The 18,779-nt window shown below is 50.9% G+C and overlaps 1 protein-coding gene across 1 annotated transcript in view; it reads left to right on the top strand.

Moving 5' to 3' along the window:
* Nucleotides 1-18,779, top strand: part of CFAP65 (cilia and flagella associated protein 65) — a 38,038-nt gene that overhangs the window by 4,252 nt on the left and 15,007 nt on the right. Inside the window, 16 exon segments of the mRNA XM_008058903.2 lie at nt 5,259-5,361; nt 5,853-6,019; nt 6,204-6,403; nt 6,689-6,834; nt 7,330-7,552; nt 7,909-8,174; nt 9,104-9,304; nt 9,516-9,875; nt 11,342-11,479; nt 12,871-13,116; nt 13,691-13,915; nt 14,891-15,049; nt 15,287-15,437; nt 15,942-16,070; nt 17,834-18,047; nt 18,372-18,500. Coding sequence (XP_008057094.1) covers nt 5,259-5,361; nt 5,853-6,019; nt 6,204-6,403; nt 6,689-6,834; nt 7,330-7,552; nt 7,909-8,174; nt 9,104-9,304; nt 9,516-9,875; nt 11,342-11,479; nt 12,871-13,116; nt 13,691-13,915; nt 14,891-15,049; nt 15,287-15,437; nt 15,942-16,070; nt 17,834-18,047; nt 18,372-18,500 — 3,057 coding nt within the window.

The following is an 18,779-nucleotide window of genomic DNA, read 5'->3' as shown; positions in this document are numbered from 1 at the left end:
CTTTCAAGTGGGTTTACCACCTAGGTTTGCATTCCTAAAGGATATTGTTTCTTATAAAACTTTATAAACTTTCTTATAAACTTTATATAAATGGAAGAATATGGCAAGCTTTTATAACTCTTTTATTTTGCTGAGTTATGTTTGTAAGTCTCGTCCAAGTACAGTTCTAGTTCATTCTTTTTCATTGTGGTATAGAGTTGTGATGTATGCCTGTACCATAATGTATCTATCTATACTTCTGTTGAGGAACACTTGAGTTATTTCTAGTTTGGAACTGTTGCCAACATTCATGTATACGCCTCTAGTTGCACAAGTATAAGAGTTTTTCTGGGGTATAGACATAAGAGTAGAATTGCCTATGCTTAGGACACACACATGGTCATTTTTTGCAGATAAAACCAAACCAATTTTCAAAGTACACAAATCTGTTTAGATGCCTGCCTTAGGGAGTTCCTGTTTATCCACGTCCTCACCAATAATTGCCATTGTCAGGATTTAAACTTTTTGCCAATAACAGTAACTTGTTTTGGTTTTAATTTGCATTTCCCTGATGACTGATTAATGAGGTTGAGTGTTTTTCATAGGCTATTGACCTTTTGTATTTCTTTATTTTGTGAAATTTATGTTCAATTTTAGGCCCATTTTTTCTATCACATTGTCTTTTCCTTTTTTATAATAAAGATGTACAATTCAGGGCTAGGTATACAAATGATGATTACGTAGGTACCCGTGTTGATGAGATATGCCCCTCCCTCCCCTAGCAGTTTCCCTTAACTGCCAATCCCACCCCCCTCCCCTGACAGTTTCCCACTACTGCAAATCCCTTTCTTGTGGTATTATAATTGCTCAAGGTCCGCTTATGAGTGAAAACATATGATACTCTGTTCTTTGTTTCTGTGATAGATCACTGAGTATGATTGACTCCAAATCCATGCAAATTGCTGCAAAGTCCATGCGTTTGCTTTCTTTATGGCTGCATGATATTCCATTGTGTACATGTTCCACTTTTTAAAAATCCAGTCCAGCTTCATGGGCAACATGGTTTGTTCCATGTTTTTGTTATTGTGAGTAGAGCTGCAACAAACATACGTGTGCAGGTATCTTTTTTGTAGAATGATTTGAGTTCCTCCAGGTATATTCCCAGTAGGGGAATTGCTGGGTCATATGGAAAGTCAATTTCTTAGTTCTTTCAGAAATTGCCACACTGTCTTCCAGAGAGGTTGCACTAGTTTGCATTGCCACCAGCAGCGTTGAAGCGTTCTTTTTGCTCCGCATCCTCGCCAGCATCTTGTTGTTTGTTTTATTAATGATGGCCTTTCTTACTGGGGTTAGTTGGTATCTCAATGTGATTTTGATTTGCATTTCTCTGATGATGAGTGAGGCTGAGCACTTTTTCGTGTGTCTGTTGGCTGCCCGTATATCTTCTTTTGAGAAGTGTCTATTCGTGTCTTTTGCACACGTTTTAATGGGGCTGTTTGTTTTTTTCCTTTCGGCGTGTTTGAGTTCCTTGTAGATCCTAGATGTTAGGCCTTTGTCAGATATACAGTTGGCAAATATTTTTTCCCATTCTGTGACTGTCTCCCTGCTCTCTTGATGGTTTCTTTTGCTTTGCAGAAGCTCGTTAGTTTGATGAGGTCCCACTTGTCTATCTTATTTCTTAAGGTATTGGCCTTTAGGGTTTTGAATAGGAATTGGTTGCCATTTCCAATTTCCATAAGGCTATCTCCTGTGTTTTCTAATACTTTGAGGTTTTACATTTTACGTTTAGGTCTTTGATCCACTTAGAGTTAATTTTTGTGTATGGTGATAGGTAGGGTGTATCGTGTTTCAGTCTTCTGCATGTGATCAGCCAGTTTTCCTAGCACCATTTACTGAACAGGTTCTTCTTTCTCCAGTGGTGTTGTTGGAGGCTTTGTCAAAGATGAGTTGATTGAGGAATTGAGGCTTTGCTTCCAGAATCTCTATCCTGTTCCATTGGTCTATGTGCCTGTTCTTGTACCAATACCAGGCTGTTTTGATTACTGTAGTCTGATAGTATAGCTTGAAGTCTGGAAGTGTGATACCTCCTGCTTTGTTTCTTTGCTAAGGATTGTTTTGGCTATTCATGGTCATTTATGTTTCCATATGAATTTCTGTATTGTCATTTCCAGGTCTGAGAAGAATCATGTTGGTAACTTAATGGGTATTGCATTGAATCTGTAGATTGCCTTTGGTAGGATGGACATATTAACGATGTTGATTCTTCCTATCCATGAACATGAGATATTTTTCCACTTGTTTGTGTCTTCTTGGATCTTTTCCTTTTTGTGTGTGTAAGTTCTCATCCCAAATACTAGCCTTTTGTCAGTTATGTGTTGTGAATATTTTCACTCACTTTATGATTTGTCTTTCCTCTTTTTGTTGTGTCTTTTGAAGAATAGAAGTCCTTCATTTTAAAAGAATCAAATTTATCAATCTTTTTCTTTGATGGTTGGTGCTTGTTTTTTTTTCTTGTTGTTCTTTTGGTTTTTTTTTTTTTTTGAGTTGGAGTCTCACTCTGTCACCCAGACTGGAGTGCAGTGGTATGCTCATGGCCACCACAGCCTTGACCTGCTGGGTTCCGGCGATCCTTCTGCCTCAGCCTTCCAAGTAGCTGGAACTACAGGTGTGTGCTACCATGCCCGGCTAATTTTTGATTTATTGTAGAGATGAGGCCTCACCAAGTTACCCAGGCGGGTCTCAAACCTGCGGGCTCAGGCAGTCCACTCACCTCAGCCTCCCAAAGGCGCGGGATTACAGGCTGAGCCACTGAGCCTGGCTGGTTGGTGCTTGTTTTATGACATACCTAGGAAGTCTTTCTTTACTCTCAGGTTATGAAGATATTTTACCCTAGTATCTTCTAAAGACTTTATAGTTTTGACTTTCATATTTGTTTTCTATCTATATGGAATTTATTTTTGTGAGTGGTTTGAAATAGGAATCTGATGACATGATTTTCTTCAATTGAACATCCAATTGTCCCAGCACTGTTTATTGACAAGTTCACACTTTCTCTGATGATCTCCCACATCACTGACATATGTAAAGTGTTCCTCAATGTGCAGGTCCTTCTCTGGACTTTCTGTTTAGCTCCCTTGATCTAATTTTGTTTCCCTGGGCCAGTACCAGCCAGAAGTTATTATTGGAGCTTATAGTAAATCTTGATATCTGGTAGTGTAAGTCCTGCAGCTTCATTCTTCTTCAAGACTGTCTTGACTGTTTTTGGCCCCTTTGAATTTTTTTTTAGTTGGAGTCTCACTCTGTCGCCCAGGCTGGAGTGCAGTGGTATGCTCATGGCCACCACAGCTTCCACCTGCTGGGCTCAGATGATCCTTCCGCCTCAGCCTTCCAAGTACCTGGAACTACAGGTATGTGCCACCACAACTGGCTAATTTTTTGATTTATTGCAGAGATGAGGTCTCACCAAGTTGCCCAGACTGGTCTCCAACCCATGGGTTCAGGCAGTCCTCTCACTTTGGCCTCCCAAAGTGCCCATGGCGCCCAGCCAAAGTCTTTTGAACTTTTATATAAATCTTCAAACCAGCTTATCATACATACACATAAAACACTTTTTGAGATTTTGATTGGGATTTAGTTGAACCTATAGATCAGTGTGAGGATAACTGACATCATTACAATGTTGAATCTTTCAATCCATGAATATATTTGTATCTCTATGTTTATTAGGTCATCTTTCATGTTGCTCAATAAAGTGTAACATTTTCTCTGTAGATGTCTTCACATCTTTAGTTAGACTTATTCCTAATTTTTTTATTTTTGCTTATGCTCTATTGGCATATTTTTAAATTGTCTTCATTTGTGTTTATTGCTAATTGTTTAAATGTCATTTTTAAAGATATGGGTATTGTGTCCAGAGGTCTTGATAAATCCTCTTAATGATTCTAATACTTTATTTGTTAATCCTTTTTATTTTCTACATATACACATTTGTATTTTATATAGAAAATAACAAATTTTCTTCTTTTCTAATCCTCATATCCTTTATCTTTCCTCACTGCACTGTTAAACAGAAAAATATTGAACAGAAGTGGTGATAGAAGACTTCCTTGTTTTGTTCATAATCTCAAAGTGAAAGATTTCAATGCTTTATCATTAAGCGGAATGTTTCTTGTAGGACTCCCCGCCCCCAGACTTTATCAGGTTAAGGAAGTTGTCTTCTGTTCCTGCTTTGCTGAGAGTTTGTCTCATAAACACATGTTGAATATTTCTTGTCTAATATTTTCTTTTTTGAGATGATCATTAGATGTTTTTCTCTCTTAATTTATTAATATGATGCTATATTAACTCGTTTCTATGTTAAGCCAACCATACTTTTCCTGGAATAAACCCAGCTGATCATGATTAAGTATCCTTTCTATACATTGCTAGATTCTTTTTGCTAATATTTTGTTTATGAGTGAGAATGGTCCATAATTTTCCTTTCTTTTCCTGCTTCTGCCAGGTTTTGGTAACAGCGTTATGACGGTTTCAGAGCATATGTTGATGAATGTTTTCTCGTTTTATATTATCTGGAAGAGTTTAAGACTGGAATTGTTTTTCCTCAAATGCTTGGTAGGACTTGCTATGAAATCATCCAGCCTAGTGTTTTCTTTGTGGGAAGAGTTTTTACTACCTACTCATTTTCTTTGATGATTTTAGGTAGGATGGCCATAAAATTTATTGTATAATTCTTGAGTTGGTTTTGGTAGGTTATATTTTCCTAGGGATGTGTTTATTTCATCTAAACTTAAACATGTATTGGTATGGAGTTGTTGACAGTGTTGTTGTCTTATGAATGTTTTAAAAGTCTGCAGTGTCTATAGGTCTGCCCCACCCTGGGACACTGCAGCTCAGCCGAGTTCTCTGTTTGCAAAGGCATCCCCAGCACTTCCCTTCCCAGCCTTGGTCTCCCCAGCTAAGTGCTCAGGGACTCTGTTAAATCAGGGCAGCCTTTTCCTCTCCCAGTCTCCCTCAGGCCGCCATGCACATCAGAGGCATACATGCTGCTCCCTTTTTGTTCAGAGTGAAGGTCTGTGAGAATGAGAAGAGGAGGAAGGAGACGGGTCCTCTTGTGACCAAACTCCTGTGTTTCCCACTCCGTGGACTAATCCCCAAGTCTCTTTCTCTGTGGTCCCAAGGACACAAGCCTCCTTAACGCCAGGGTCTCCCTAGTCTTCCGGCCCTCTCTGGTCGTTCTGAGCCCTGATCTGAAGTATCCATCTCTCGGCTGTCTCCCTCAGGCTTCCCAAGACCAAGTTCTTCTTCACCGTCCTCCCTCAGCCCATCTTCCTGAGCCCAGGCATAACCCTCACGCTCCCCATCGTCTTCCGGCCTCTGGAGGAGGTAAAGTCTGCCAGAGACTGTGAGGATGAGGAGGTACCGGGGAGCCATGACCTCAGAACAGGAAGCAGGACAGGGCAACAAGCAGTCCTCCCTACCTCACACATCCTGTCAGCTAGGGCAACAGCTCCAGCTTAGGAAGCTCTCAAAAGGGCTCAGAATCTAATATTATTAGACAGAGGGTATTTCCCGGTGGCTACGGGGGAGTAAAGACTGTGCTACTGTATTGACCATCAGAAAGCCTTCGCCTCTTCCTGCTGCTCACTAATTTCATCAAAATACTTTCCCCACAAAGGAGGCCCTAATCTCTGAGGCCAAGACAGTGTGTGATCACAGGTAGCGACCTTCCCCTCAGAATCTGAAGTAGGGCCATGGCCCATCCCATGCTTCGGTGGTTGTGTTGTGGGAGTGGCTGAGAGTGGGTTGGGATGTGTGGTCCCTGCGTACCACTTGGGTGCCACTGATGGTTGACTTCCTCTGCCCCTACACTACAGAAGGAGTATGTGGACAAGCTGTGGTTTGAGAAAGCAGAGGGAATGTTCTGTGTGGACCTGAAGGCCACCCTGCCCTGCCACAAGCTGATCTGCCCACCATTCCTGCAGCTGCCCATGTGTGCCACGGGGGATATGGCCGAGGCCTGGTTCTACCTGGACAATGTGGGGTGAGGGGAGAGGCTGAGTTTCAGAGGTGGGGAGAGCAAGGACTGTGAGGAGGGTTCCCGGGAGCAGGAGAGACCAGCATATCCTGGAGGGGGAGTTAAGGGGGCCACCCAGCATCTCTGCCTTGCTAATGCAGGAGCAGTGGTCAGAAAGAGCCAGTGCCCTGATCTGCTCCTCACCCCCCAGGGACCTCCCCACCTTCTTCACCTGGGAGTTCCCTAGCCCATTCCAGATACTACCCACCACGGGGCTACTGGAGCCAGGCCTGGCCTGCCGGATCAAAGTGACCTTTCAGCCCCTAATAGCTGTCATCTATGACGCTCAGGCCACGTGCTGGTATGGGGCAGGCAGCCGGCAGAAGAGCAGCATCCAGCTTCAGGCTGTGGGTGAGACCCGACTTCCCACCTGTCCCCAGAGCCCTTCTGCTGCACCTCCCTGGGTCTCAAGGCCTCAATGTGTCCCTCACCTCCCGCCCCGGCCTGGTCCGCACAGGGGCTCCACCAGCCTCCTGCCCTCCCCTGAGTACCACAGGCACTGCTTTTTTTCTTTGCCTTACATGATGTCACAGACTAATTTTTCCCTGGGGACGCCTGCCTTCTTCGAGGGGCTGTTCAGCTGTGGCCACAGAGGCCCCGGTGGGCTCCTCCAAGCCTCCCCCATCTCTGTCCCAGCCAAATGCACTCAACTGCTGGTGAGCATCAGGCATAAGCGACTGGAGGACCAGGATGCTGAGGGCTTGCAGAAAGTGTTGCATTTTGGCTCTGTTGCTGTGGGCTGCACCATCGAGAGGCAGATCAGGCTGTACAACCCATCAGCGGTATGCATGGGGCAGGGAGGGGCAGAGGCAGGACTTGAGGACCCCAGGACTAAATTTTCCTGAAATCATCCCCTTTACAGAATGCCCCCTTTTTCTCCACACCTTTGCCCCCAAGCCTCATGTAACCTATGTCTGTTGAGACACGTGTCCCCCCTCCTCTCAGCTGGGGGAGGGCTGTGTTGGGGTATACGCCAAACCCCTAGATTCATTCCAAGAGCATCCCTAAGACTGTCCTGACTCCAAGATCACAGCTAGTCACGATGGCACCTTTGGGAAAAGAAAAAGGTGCCCTTTTTGGGTGGCCCCAGCACGGGGCACATGGCTTGGCCCCTTCCTTCCTCCTTATGGAGGTAGCCTTACCCCATACTCACAGCTGACCAGTGGGACACAGGCCGAATGCCAGCTGCCTCACCCCCTTGGCTGGGCACCTTGGTACCATTGACAGACTGTTCCACCCTGTGGCCTGATCCCCTGTCCTGCCACCTGGCCCCACAGGTGAATGCCCCCTTCAGGATCGAAATGTCCCCAGATGTACTTGACAAAGACCAGGCCTTCTCATGCCCCACGGCCCATGGCATCGTGCCCCCAGGAGAGAAGAAATGTGTGTCGGTGTTATTCCACCCTGAGACCTTGGACACCAGAACTATGGACTATATCTCCATCATGCCTTCTGGCTGCGCCTCCCAAACCCTGCTTAAAGTCGTTGGTTTCTGTAGAGGTACTGGTGACCCAAGATGCCACAATCCCCCCGGGACAGGAGCTGCCTGTGGAGCTCAGGGATCTGAAGAGCTCTTTCCCTGCTCCTAAGAGCCCTGGCCACCCTACTCCTCCGCCCAGGTGCCTGCTGCCCCCTGGTGGTCCAATGAGGAATCGTTTGTGGACACCTGGAGACACCAGTCTTGCCATCACCTCAGTGATGTGGAAGTTCTCCTCGGGCTGCCAAGGCCTGGGCCTTTCCAGTCTGGCTTTCTGTCTCCAGTGGGACCCTTTTTGAGACACCCTTGGGGAGGCTAGCACCCCAACCCTACAAAGGTGGCAGGGCCCGCTCACAGGAACCCTGTCTCCTACGCCCAGGTCCTGCTGTGTCCCTGCAGCACTACTGTGTCGACTTCCACTTGGTCAACCTTGGGAAGCGTTCAGAGCAGCCCCTCTGGATTGAGAACCAGTCAGACTGTACAGCCCACTTCCAGTTTGCCATCGACTGCCAAGAGAGCGTCTTCAGCATCAGGCCTGCCTTCGGGACCCTGGTGGGCAAGGCCCGTATGACCCTGCACTGTGCCTTCCAGCCCACTCACCCCATCATCTGCTTTCGGCGGGTGGCCTGTCTCATCCACCACCAGGTGAGTGGTGGAGGAGGGGGTGAAGGCAAGGGGAGGAGGGACTCCCCTGGGGCCCAGTGATAAAGGCAAGGCTTGGCGGGCACTCCACTGGACTCTGGAACTTCTGGGGCTCTTTCTGTGTTGCTTCCTCCTCTAGGGCCCCAACTCTGGCTTTCCAAAGCAGAGTGTGGCCAGGGCACAGGAGGGTTCACTCTGGGCCTGCTTTGTCCTGGCTGCTCCCAGGTCAGGGCTATTGCTGCTGCAGTTGCTAATTGGCTGTGAAAGGGAGGTTTGAATGTCATCCTACACAGCATATGTAGGGCAGAGGGCTTTGAAGTCACATCCCGACTCCGGGTCCCTGGGCAAGGTCATATACACTGTGCCCTGGCCAGTAGGTACCTGGCCAAGATGGCAAGTAGGGGCTAAAATTCAGCCTACGATCCTTCCCCGAGCTGGTGCCCAGGCTCTGGGCTGCATCTGTCTACCTGGAGGAATGGGTGCCTTTCCCTAATTCTCATGAAGGTGCAGTCTGTGCTGGACAAGGTCTTGGGGGCGGGAGAAAAGAACAGGAGCACAGAAGGAGGGCTGATGAGGCTGCCCTGGTGAACACCAGGCCTGAGGCCTGAATTCTACTCTTGAGGGCCTCTTTGCTGGCAGTAAGGAGCGCAGTAGAATGCCCAGGGGCCATGGCAGAGGGGAGGGGTGGGCAATGGCTGAGCAACCCAAGGGCTGGGGTGCTCTAGTCCTGACCTTCCCTGGACTCCTGCTGTTCTCTAGCTGAGCCAGGCCACTGTTTGGGTGCTCACCCACCTTCCACCCTGCAGTTTCTGCTCTGCCACTGCCGTCTCCATCCTCCTGTCTGCCCAGCTTCTATGCTCACTTCAACTCCCAGCAACCCTCTTGCCCTACTAGCCCGCCCATGCCCCATTGAACACGGATAAATACCGTAGGAGCCACTGTTTCTGGACCTGATTGGGACCTGCCATTCAGACAGCACCAAGCCAGCCATCCTGAAGCCTCACCACCTCACCTGGTATCGCACACACCTGGCTCGGGGCCTGACGCTCTACCCTCCTGACATCCTGGGCGCCATGCTGAAGGAAAAGAAGCTGGAGCAGGATAAGAACGGGGCCCTTCTGATTCCCATGGAGGTACATTGCCTCCCCCAAACCCCTCCCCAGATTCATGCTTCCCTAGTGATTCTTGGGCAGTCCTGTTCCCCCAGAACCATATGGGCACCATTAGTTGGGGTGATCTGTGCAGAGCTCTTGCAACTTTTTCCAGACAGGAGTGGGCTGAAGGGGACAGCGGCAGGAGGAACGGCAGTTGGGCGGCCCCGTTCACCTGTCTTTCCCCATGCAGGACCTGGAGAACATGCCTGCCCCGCAGTACCCCTGTATTCCCCCCATGACTGAGTACTTCTTCGACGGCACCAGCGACATGGCCATCTTCCCTCCGCCCGTCAGTATAGAGCCTGTCGAGGTGGATTTTGGCGCCTGCCCCGGGGCTGAGGTCCCCAACCCTGTCCCCCTGTGCCTGATGAACCACACCAAGGGGAAGATCACTGTGGTCTGGACACGCAGGTCTGGCTGCCCCTTCTGGGTGACCCCGGACACCTGTGATGTGCCGCCACTCAAGTCCACGGCCATGCGCCTGCATTTCCAGCCTCCTCACCCCAACTGCCTCCACGCCGTGGAGCTGGAAGCCTTTGCCGTCTATAAGGTGTGTGCACACAGCCAAGAGGGAGAAGCGCGGGATCTGGCTGGAGCCTCACCAGCAGAGTGGGGCGGCAGGGGGTGACTGAGGGTTGCTGCCGACTCTGTCCTCTCCACACCAGCTTTTCCCTTTCTTCTCGACTGGACAGCGGCCCCTACTGGCTTGTCTCCTCCCAGACTCAAGGCACATATGATTATGTGTCATTTACACGTGGTCTTCCCTCCCCTCCCCTTCCCTCCCCTCTAGGGAAAAAATTCGGTTAGAAAAACTTGGAGCACAGGGAGTAAGTCCTGGGGCTGCCAGCGAGGGGCCTCCTGGCTTCTCTATTAGTCCTTGAAGTAGGAAGTGTGTCTCTCTAAAGGAGCTGTAGGCCAGCAGGAACCAGGGCCTGGGGACAGAGTCGGGGCGCTGGACAGTTCGTTGTGTCAGGGGAGGGGTTTCTAAACTTCCCTTGGTCAGGACTGTCTCCAGCCCTGCTGTTCCGGCTCAGACATGTGGTGCTCCCTCCTCATCCCACCAGTCCTGCTCTTCCCTTCCTTCTCTGCTTTGTCTACCCTGCTGTCATTTGCAGTGGCCAGAGTGCTGGGGCCCAGTGAAGAGTAGAGCCATGCCGTGAGGAACAGAGTTACTTACCAGCTACGTGACCTTGGGCGAGTTCCTTAATGCCTCTGAGCCCTGGTCTTTTCGTCGCTAAACGTGGAAATGCATCCCAACTTAGGAGGCTTTCCAAAGTGGAATCCTTATTTGCCTCCATCTTGTCTTGACAGTGGAGGAGGGTGGAATGTTGTAGGAATGAGGCTGTGGATGCCTGGTTCTGCTGAGGCTCAGCACATCAGACTTTTAGGCTACAGAGTCTAGACTTGTGCTGTCCCATGCTGTACCATCAGCTGCATGTGGTTATTGAGCACTTGACATGTGGCTGGTCCAAACTGAGGTGTGCTGTGAGTATACAATACACACCAGACTTCAAAGACCTGGTATGAAAAGAATGTAAAATATCTCGTTTCTAATTTTATAATTGGTCATATCTTGAAGTGATAAGATGTTGGGCCTATTGGGTTAAATAAAACATGATTGAAGTTAACTTCCCATGTTTTACCTTTTTAATGTGGCTACTGGAACATTTAAAATTAAATTTGCGGCTGGCATTTGTGGGTCACATGATATTTCTATTGGCCAGTGCTTCTCTGGGCTCCTGCCTACAGAATGAAGGCTGCTTTCACACGCCGGCTCTACCCTCCTGGGTCGTGAGGACTCAAGAGCGCGTTCACTGAGTGCTCTGTACAGGGCCTGGCTCTCAGTGAGAGGACTGGGTCGGGACTCTTGTTCTCTGCATGGTTTTCCCAGGGAAGCCCCTCTTTCTGTGCACAATGTAGGACTCCTGCAACACAAGGACAGGGAGGGCGCAAGTTGGGGTGCTACACAGGGCAGACACAGGACTCAGTTCTTCCGTGGGCCCGGCCCCCCTGCAGGTTCTGCAGAACTACAGTCACCTCGAGGAGGAATGCACCATGTGCCCATCCTGGTGCCTGACGGTGCGCGCGCGAGGCCACAGCTATCGTGCTGCCCTTGAGCACCACATACCCCAGTATTCCCTGGACGCCCCCAAGGTGAGTGTGGCCCCAACAGCAGTGGGAGTGGGATGGGGAGCCCTGGCTCAGCCTGCAGAGCCCTCTCCCCTCATCTAGTGGCCTCAGAAACACATCCTTGCACCCTCCCTGGCTGTCGCTACCTCCCTAGAGCCAGTCCTGGGGATCTGGCCCAGTGGAGAACCTGCTTCTGGCCATGACACTGGGACTGGGGAGAGCCTGGGGGGTGGACAGCTAGCGCCTTCTTGCTCCATTTGAAAGTGTCACCAGGGCCTCTCACTCTCAGGCTTAAAACTCTCCAGCTCCTTCATTTGTTTGTGTCCTGTTTACTGAGTGCCTGCTGTGCCCCAAGTCCTGGACTAGGCCCCAGGGATGCAATAGCCCACACCACCAGCTCCTGCCTTTCAGGCACACCCAGCCCTGTGGGGAGGCAGAGCCAGTCCCTTCCTCAGGGAGTCATAATTCCCAGGCCTCCCCAAGGTCCTTGAGAAGCAGAATGACACAGAGTTAAAAGCACAGAGCCTGGGCCCAGACCACCAGCTTCCAATTCTGGTATCGTCTTTGATATCTCCCCCAGTTTCCATGGTCGTCATCCATTTTCACATCAATCTTCTTGTTGCTGGAAAGGTGCCACTTTGAGATGTGTTTGGGCGTGACCCTCCTCCGCATACCAGCTACGACCTGTCTGCCAATCTCAAACCTACATCATCCCAAGATCCGGCTCAGGAATGGTCCCTTCCCAGAGCCCTCTCTGATTCACAGGGTTCTCCTCAATGACTCCCTCAGCCCCCTGCCCTTGGCCAGTTCCTCCCAGTGGTTTGTGGCCTTCACTGCTGTCTGCAGATCAGGCCAGGTTGCTTCCTCACCTGCTCACACACGTGCACTGCCGTCCCAGCTGGGTGGGGACCTTGGGTCAGGGATTATGGCTCTTGTGTTTTGCAGCCTGCACAGCTCTTAGCAAGTGCTGGCCACTCCCTAGATGCCTAAGAAGTGTTTGTGACCCAGGATTGTTGGGGTTGGTTCCCCTCAGCCACCTGCATAGGAATCATCTAGAAGAAACTACTTACTGCAGAGCTTCCAGATGAGGCTCTCTGGAAATGGGTTCTTTAAAGGGTGATTCAAAGGCACCCAACTTTAACCTTGAGCAGAGGCCTTGGAAGCCCGACTTTCCCGGGAGCCTGTGGCTACCCCATCTCCCTGTTTGGAGGAGTCTGAAGAACAAATGCATTCTTTGGTGCCTCGTCGTGGCCTCCTTCAATTCCACATTCCCAGGAAACTGGGTTGCCTGGTGGCATCTTGGATCTCCTTGGAGGCAGGCCTTCCCAAGCCCATATATGTCCCTGAGAATGTGTCTCAGGGGTGGAGCTTTGAGCAGCACATCCCACTTTCCCCCTCTTCTCTCCTGCCCCCAGCTGTTTCCCGCAGTCTCCTCCAGAGAGCCTGCCTACCGTAGCCTACTCCTGGTCAACAACGGCTCCATGCTGCTGACCTTCAGCCTGGCCCCCCAAAGCTGCTCAGATATTATCCTGAGGCCCACTTCAGGCCTTGTAGCACCTGGGGCCCACCAGATCTTCCTCATCTGTACCTATCCCAAGGGCAACTGCTGGAAGCAGCACACTTTCTACCTGCAGTTCAATTTTTGTCCCCAACATCTCAAGGTAGGAGGATGGGGTAGAGGACATGGGTCTTTGGGAATGGGCCATAATCTTGAACATCCCCTTGCAAAGCCATATTCTAGGGTTGGCCCCTATGGCTCCCCTAAAGTAGCTGGGGGCACTTCTCCAGGAAATAGCAGCAGGGAGGGAGCCTCTTGTCTAGATCTGTGAACAATCTTCCCACTCCTCAGAGCCCTGCCTCTCTACCTCATGGAGTCTGGGACCAAGAAAGGGGGCACAGGGAATCCGGGGTAAGGATCTGAGGGCAACACAAGTTCACATCTGCAGGTGGTAGGGGGATATTTGGGGCCAGGTCAGGAACAGAGCCTGGGTGATAAACCCATGTCTGGCCCCGTGAAATGACTGATACATCCTCTCTCTGTCCCTGAATTCGGAAATCATCTCCTGAGTCCGTCACTATAAGATCTGTTTTAGACAGAAACTGCCCATGCCCAGGCTGACAGTAGGCCTTTTGCTGCCCTCTCAAGGAGGAAAATCTACCTTCCCATGGACATGTGGGGGGAAGCTGGGACTGCGGAATGAGGTGAGGACACTGCCCTCCTTCCTCTGGCCCCAGGAGGTGACCATGCAGAGCCGGGAGGAGCCACTGCAGCTGAAAATGGACACCTCCAGAGGCCTCTACTTTAAGCCCACCTGGGTGGGCTGCTCCTCCACCAGCCCTTTCACCTTCCGCAACCTCTCCCGTCGGCCCCTGGAGTTTGAGTGGAGGGTCTCCCAGCAGTACCGAAAGATGCTGGCCGTCCAGCCTTCCAGGGGGCTCATCCAGCCCAATGAGAGCCTTGTGAGTACCTCACTTTTGCCTGGCAAGAGTGGAGGAAGGGCACTGTCACCCACATCATGGTCTCGTATCATGGGCCAGGCTTGCCACGTACACCTGTCCATTCGCGCCACATGCACCTCCCCCACCTTGTGAGGAATTATGATTATTATCACCTCAACATCACCCCATATTGCAAAGAAGAATTGAGACTTGTGGGGGAAGCCATTTGCTAAGATCATGAGTTAAGGGTGCGGAGCAGGGACTGGAACCAGCGTTTCTGATGCCAGGGCCTAGGGGCATGTCCACTTGCCAACCTTGGTCCCCAAAGCTGGGAGATGGTCGGGAAAGTGGGTTGCAGTGGCTGGATTTGGGTCCAAATGGCCAGCTCCCAGTGAGGATGAAGAAGCAGATTCCACAGTTTTGAGGGGTGCCCAAAATAGGAGATGCAAATAGGATTCTAAGGTTTGGTCTCTCTCTTTCTAATAACCTCATTATTTCCCTTGGTTAGTGTTTAATAAGATGACAACTGTTTGGGTAAACAATGGAGGAGACTGAGATCTTAGAGATAATCACTGGCCAAGAGCTAGAGCCTTGCAGACAAGTTGGAGAGGCCAAACTTGGAATGAGAACCACTGACACGGGCATCTGTAAGAGCCCAGGGGACAGTCACTGGGACGGCGAGAGATTACACAGACTATGGAGTTGGCCTTGAGTGTTCATGCCCCAGCTCCCGCCTTCACTAGCTGTGACACTGGGCAAGTGACCCCACTTCAGTTGTTATCAAAAAATGAGCCATGGAAATAAGGTCACTGACCTCGTGGGGCTAGAGGATCGCTTAGAGAGATGACATAACATGTGTGGAAAGTGCCTGGCATAGGGCAAATACTCAGAAAGGGTTGCTATAGCTTGACACTCTGCAGTGGGACCACAGACAGCAAGGGGCCCGGGGGAGGGGCTTCTGGAGGTTCCCTGCAGGGATCATGTCTGTGACCCCAGACGCTGACCTGGACCTTCAGCCCTTTGGAGGAAAGCAAGTACCTGTTCCGAGTGGGGATGTGGGTCTGGGAAGCCGGCCTGCCCCTAAACGCCAAGCCCCCTGTCACCACCCACTCCATGCTCCGGCTGGTGGGGATGGGCCTCACCAGCAGCCTCTCTGTGAGTAGGAGAGTCCTGGCAGGGCAAGGGGCGGTGGATGGGCCCTGGGGCGCAGGGAGGAGGGAAGATGCCAGGAAAACTGACTCCAAAAGGGCAGGGGACGAAAGCCCTCTGGCTCTCCCCGCTCCCATCCCTGGGTCTGCCCTTCTTTGGGGATGCTTTAAGAATGGGGGTAGGAGAGTGGGGTACTTGGCCTGGGGGAGCACCCCACCCCAACTGGCTAACTGTGGCCCTCAGGCAAAGGAAAAGGAGCTGGACTTTGGGAACATGCTGGTGAACAGCAATAAGTCCAGGTCTCTGGTCCTTCTGAATGATGGCAACTGCACCCTCTATTACCACCTCTACCTGGAGCAGAACAGCCCTGAGGTCATCGACAATCAACCCCTCGGTACTCAGACCTAGGCTGGGACTAGGACCAGGGGAAGTGGAGGGGTGGGGGGTGGTTCTGGTTAAGACTGGCTAACCTGCCGGGTGCAGTGGCTTGTGCCTGTAGTTCCAGCTACTCAGAAGGCTGAGGCAGGAGGATCACTTGAGTTCAGGAATTCAAGACCGCAATGTGTTATGATTGTGCTTGTGAATAGCTAGTGCACTCCAGCCTGGGAGACCCTATCAGTTTCCTCATCTGTAAAATGAGGCTACAGGTAGCATCTACCTCACAGGGCTGCCTGCTAGGTGGGGAAAAGTGCTTAGCAGGGGCCAATGACCCAAAGAAGTGTGGTCCTCTCTGTCCTGGGCTAGGAGGAGGAGCTTGTCTTCCCGTTTCCTGACTCAGGGCCTGCTCTCCAGCCAGTGCTCTGCTGACCCAGAGGAGGGTATCTGGGAAGGAGCAGGAGGAAGGGCCAGGCCTCCTCTACCCATTGACCACCTCCAATCCCTTGTCACCCCTGAGCAGCTCTGCAGCTGGACCGAACAGAGGGGAGCATGCCACCCCGGTCTCAGGACACCATCTGCCTGACTGCCTATCCCAAGCAGCGGTCCCAGTACTCCTGGACCATCAGTTATTCTCTCCTCTCCCACAGAGGTACTTGGGCCACCTAGCATGGAGAGTGGGGGCCTGGGAAGTGCAGGAGGAAAAGGGGGAGCCATGTGAGGCAGGACTTATTGGAAGATGCCGAGGGTCAGGGCAGAGCTGGCATCACGAGTGGGGTGTGTGCCTGAGTGTCCTTTGGGTGTCTGGTGTGAAAGCCGCATACCAGCCACGTCTGTCTAGGTGGGTGTCCATGTTTGTGTGTGTACACGAGCTCTGGCAGACTCAGCGTGAAGAGTTAGGAGCTTTGCTGATGTATCATGGAATCTTAGACAAATCTTCAGCCTCCCGGGGCCTCCAGCTTCCTCCTCTGTAAAATGGAATTGTTACTACCCCCATCCCCACCCCTGACAAACTAGAAAGAGTCCAGGGCAGCACACAGAGCTATTAAGAGTGTGGACTTGGCTGAGTGTGGTGGCTCATACCTACAATCCCAGCACTTTGGAAGGCCAAGGTGAGAGGATTGCCTGAGCCCACAGGCTCGAGGCCAGCCTGGGCAACTTGGTAAGACCTCATCTGTATAATAAATCAAAAAATTAATCCAACGTGGTGATGCGTGTCTCTAATTCCAACTACTTGGAAAACTGAGGTGGAAGGATCACCTGAGTCCAGCAGGTTGAGGCTGCAGTGGCTGTGAGCATGCCACTGCACTCCAGCCTGGGTGACAGAGTGAGACTCCAACTCAAAAAAAAAAGTGTGGACTGGAGCTGGACTGTCTGGAATTAGATCCTGGCTCCAGCACTTATTAGCCTTGTATTCTTAGCAAGTTGTTTCACCTCCCTGTGCCTCAGTTTCCTCATCTCTACAATAGGAATACTAATGTCTCACAGACCAGAAAAGGGGATGAAGTGCTGATACTGGCCACCGTATGCATGAACCTTGAAAACATTGCACTAAGTGAAAGAGGCCAGTTACAAAAAGTCACATATTGAATGACCGTATGTATTTGAAATGTCCAAAACAGAGACAGAAAGTAAATTAGTGGCTGCTGGGGGAGGGGAAGGTGGTTGGATGAATGGGGAGTGATGGCTAATTAGTCCTGGGTTTCTTTTTTCAGGGCGATGAAAATTTTCTAGAATTAGATATTGTCGATGGTTGCGCAACTCTGTGAATATACAAAAATCACTGAATTGTGTGGGTCACAAGGATGAATTGTACCATATATAAATGATGTTTCCCTAAAGCTATTATTAAAAATTAGTTTGAAAAATAACAGTGTCCAGGCACGGTGGCTCAAGCCTGTAATTCCAGCACTTTGGGAGTCTAAGGTGAGAAAATTGCCTGAGCTCAAGGATTCGAGGTCAGTCTGGGCAACATGGTGAGACCTCATCTGTACAATAAATCAAAAAATTAGCCAGGTGTGGTAGAACATGCCTGTGGTTCCAGCTAGCTGGAAGGCCTGAGCCCAGCAGGTCGAGGCTGCCGTGGCCATGAGCAGCATGCCACTGCACTCCAGCCTGGGTGACAGAGTGAGACTCTGACTCAAAAAAAAAAAAAAGGAAAAGAAATGAAAAATAACAGTGTACATTGAATGCAGGGATGTGTGTTATGCACTCAAGACAGTGCCTGGAACACAAAACGTATCAGACAAGGGTTGACTGTTGTTGGAAAAGTCCCAGAGCCCAAGAGGTGTCCACTGCTCCTGACAAGGGTCCCGGGGCCAGGGGCCCAGAACTCCTGCACTCTCAGCCTGCACGCCTTGCCTGGGGGAGCTGGGAGGCGAGCCCAGTCCTCTCTTCTACCTCCCTCTCCCCCAGGTAACAAGGTCGGGGAGAAGCAGGAGCTGTGTCGTGTCTCCCTGGTGGCCACATACCCCTTGCTCTCCGTCCTGGATGTCAGCCCCATGGGCAGCGCAGAGGGCATCACTCGGAAGCTCCTGTGGCGCCTCTTCTCCCTGGACCTACTCAACAGTTACTTGGAGCGGGACCCCACCTCCTGTGAGCTCACCTACACGGTGCCTACCCGGCACAGGTAAGCTGGGCCAGGGGTGGGTGCAGAGCCAAAGTGGGAATGGTAGGGATGTTTGTGGAGTTTTCTGCCCATGCCTCAGAATCAGGCCCTGTCTTCCCATCTCTTTGGGGAAGGGACCCCTGAATTCTTGCCCATCCCTGAAGGGGCCTGGAAAAAGCAGGGATTGGCTTGAGGTCTGAAGAGCTAGCTAGCTCACCCCTCCCCGTAGTCCCAGGTTCTCCAACTCCCACCGGGAGGGAGGGGAGTGCCTTAGCCAGCCACCCGCGGGAGAGCCCCATCCTATCTCCATCCTCGTCTCTGAGCCTCCTTCTCTGCTCCACACAGCACAAGACAGATCCCCCCCGTCTTCACCCCTTTGAAGCTTGACTTCAATTTTGGGGCAGCACCATTCAAGGCCCCACCCTCCGTGGTGCTCCTGGCCCTGAAGAACAGCGGAGTGGTCCCCCTGGACTGGTATGGCTGGCTTGAAGGGGGCCACTGAGGGGACCCAGGGGACAGGTACCTAGAGGCTGGAAGGGTTTAAGAGCTGCCTTCTCGGCTGGGCTTGGTGGCTCAGCCTGTAATCCCGCACTTTGGGAGGCTGAGGTGAGTGGATTGCCTGAGCCTGCGGGTTCAAGACCTGCCCGGGCAATTTGGCGAGGCCTCATCTCTACAATAAAATCAAAAAATTAGCTGGGCGTGGTAGCGCACACCTGTAGTTCCAGCTCCTTGGAAGGCTGAGGTGGAAGGATC

This window comes from Carlito syrichta, unplaced genomic scaffold (assembly GCF_000164805.1).
Source record: "Carlito syrichta isolate Samal-C Ts95f unplaced genomic scaffold, Tarsius_syrichta-2.0.1 Scaffold303646, whole genome shotgun sequence".
In the NCBI taxonomy this organism is placed as follows: Eukaryota; Metazoa; Chordata; class Mammalia; order Primates; family Tarsiidae; genus Carlito; species Carlito syrichta.
Note: the sequence above shows the minus strand (reverse complement) of the source record. Positions and strands in the feature narration are given on the sequence as shown.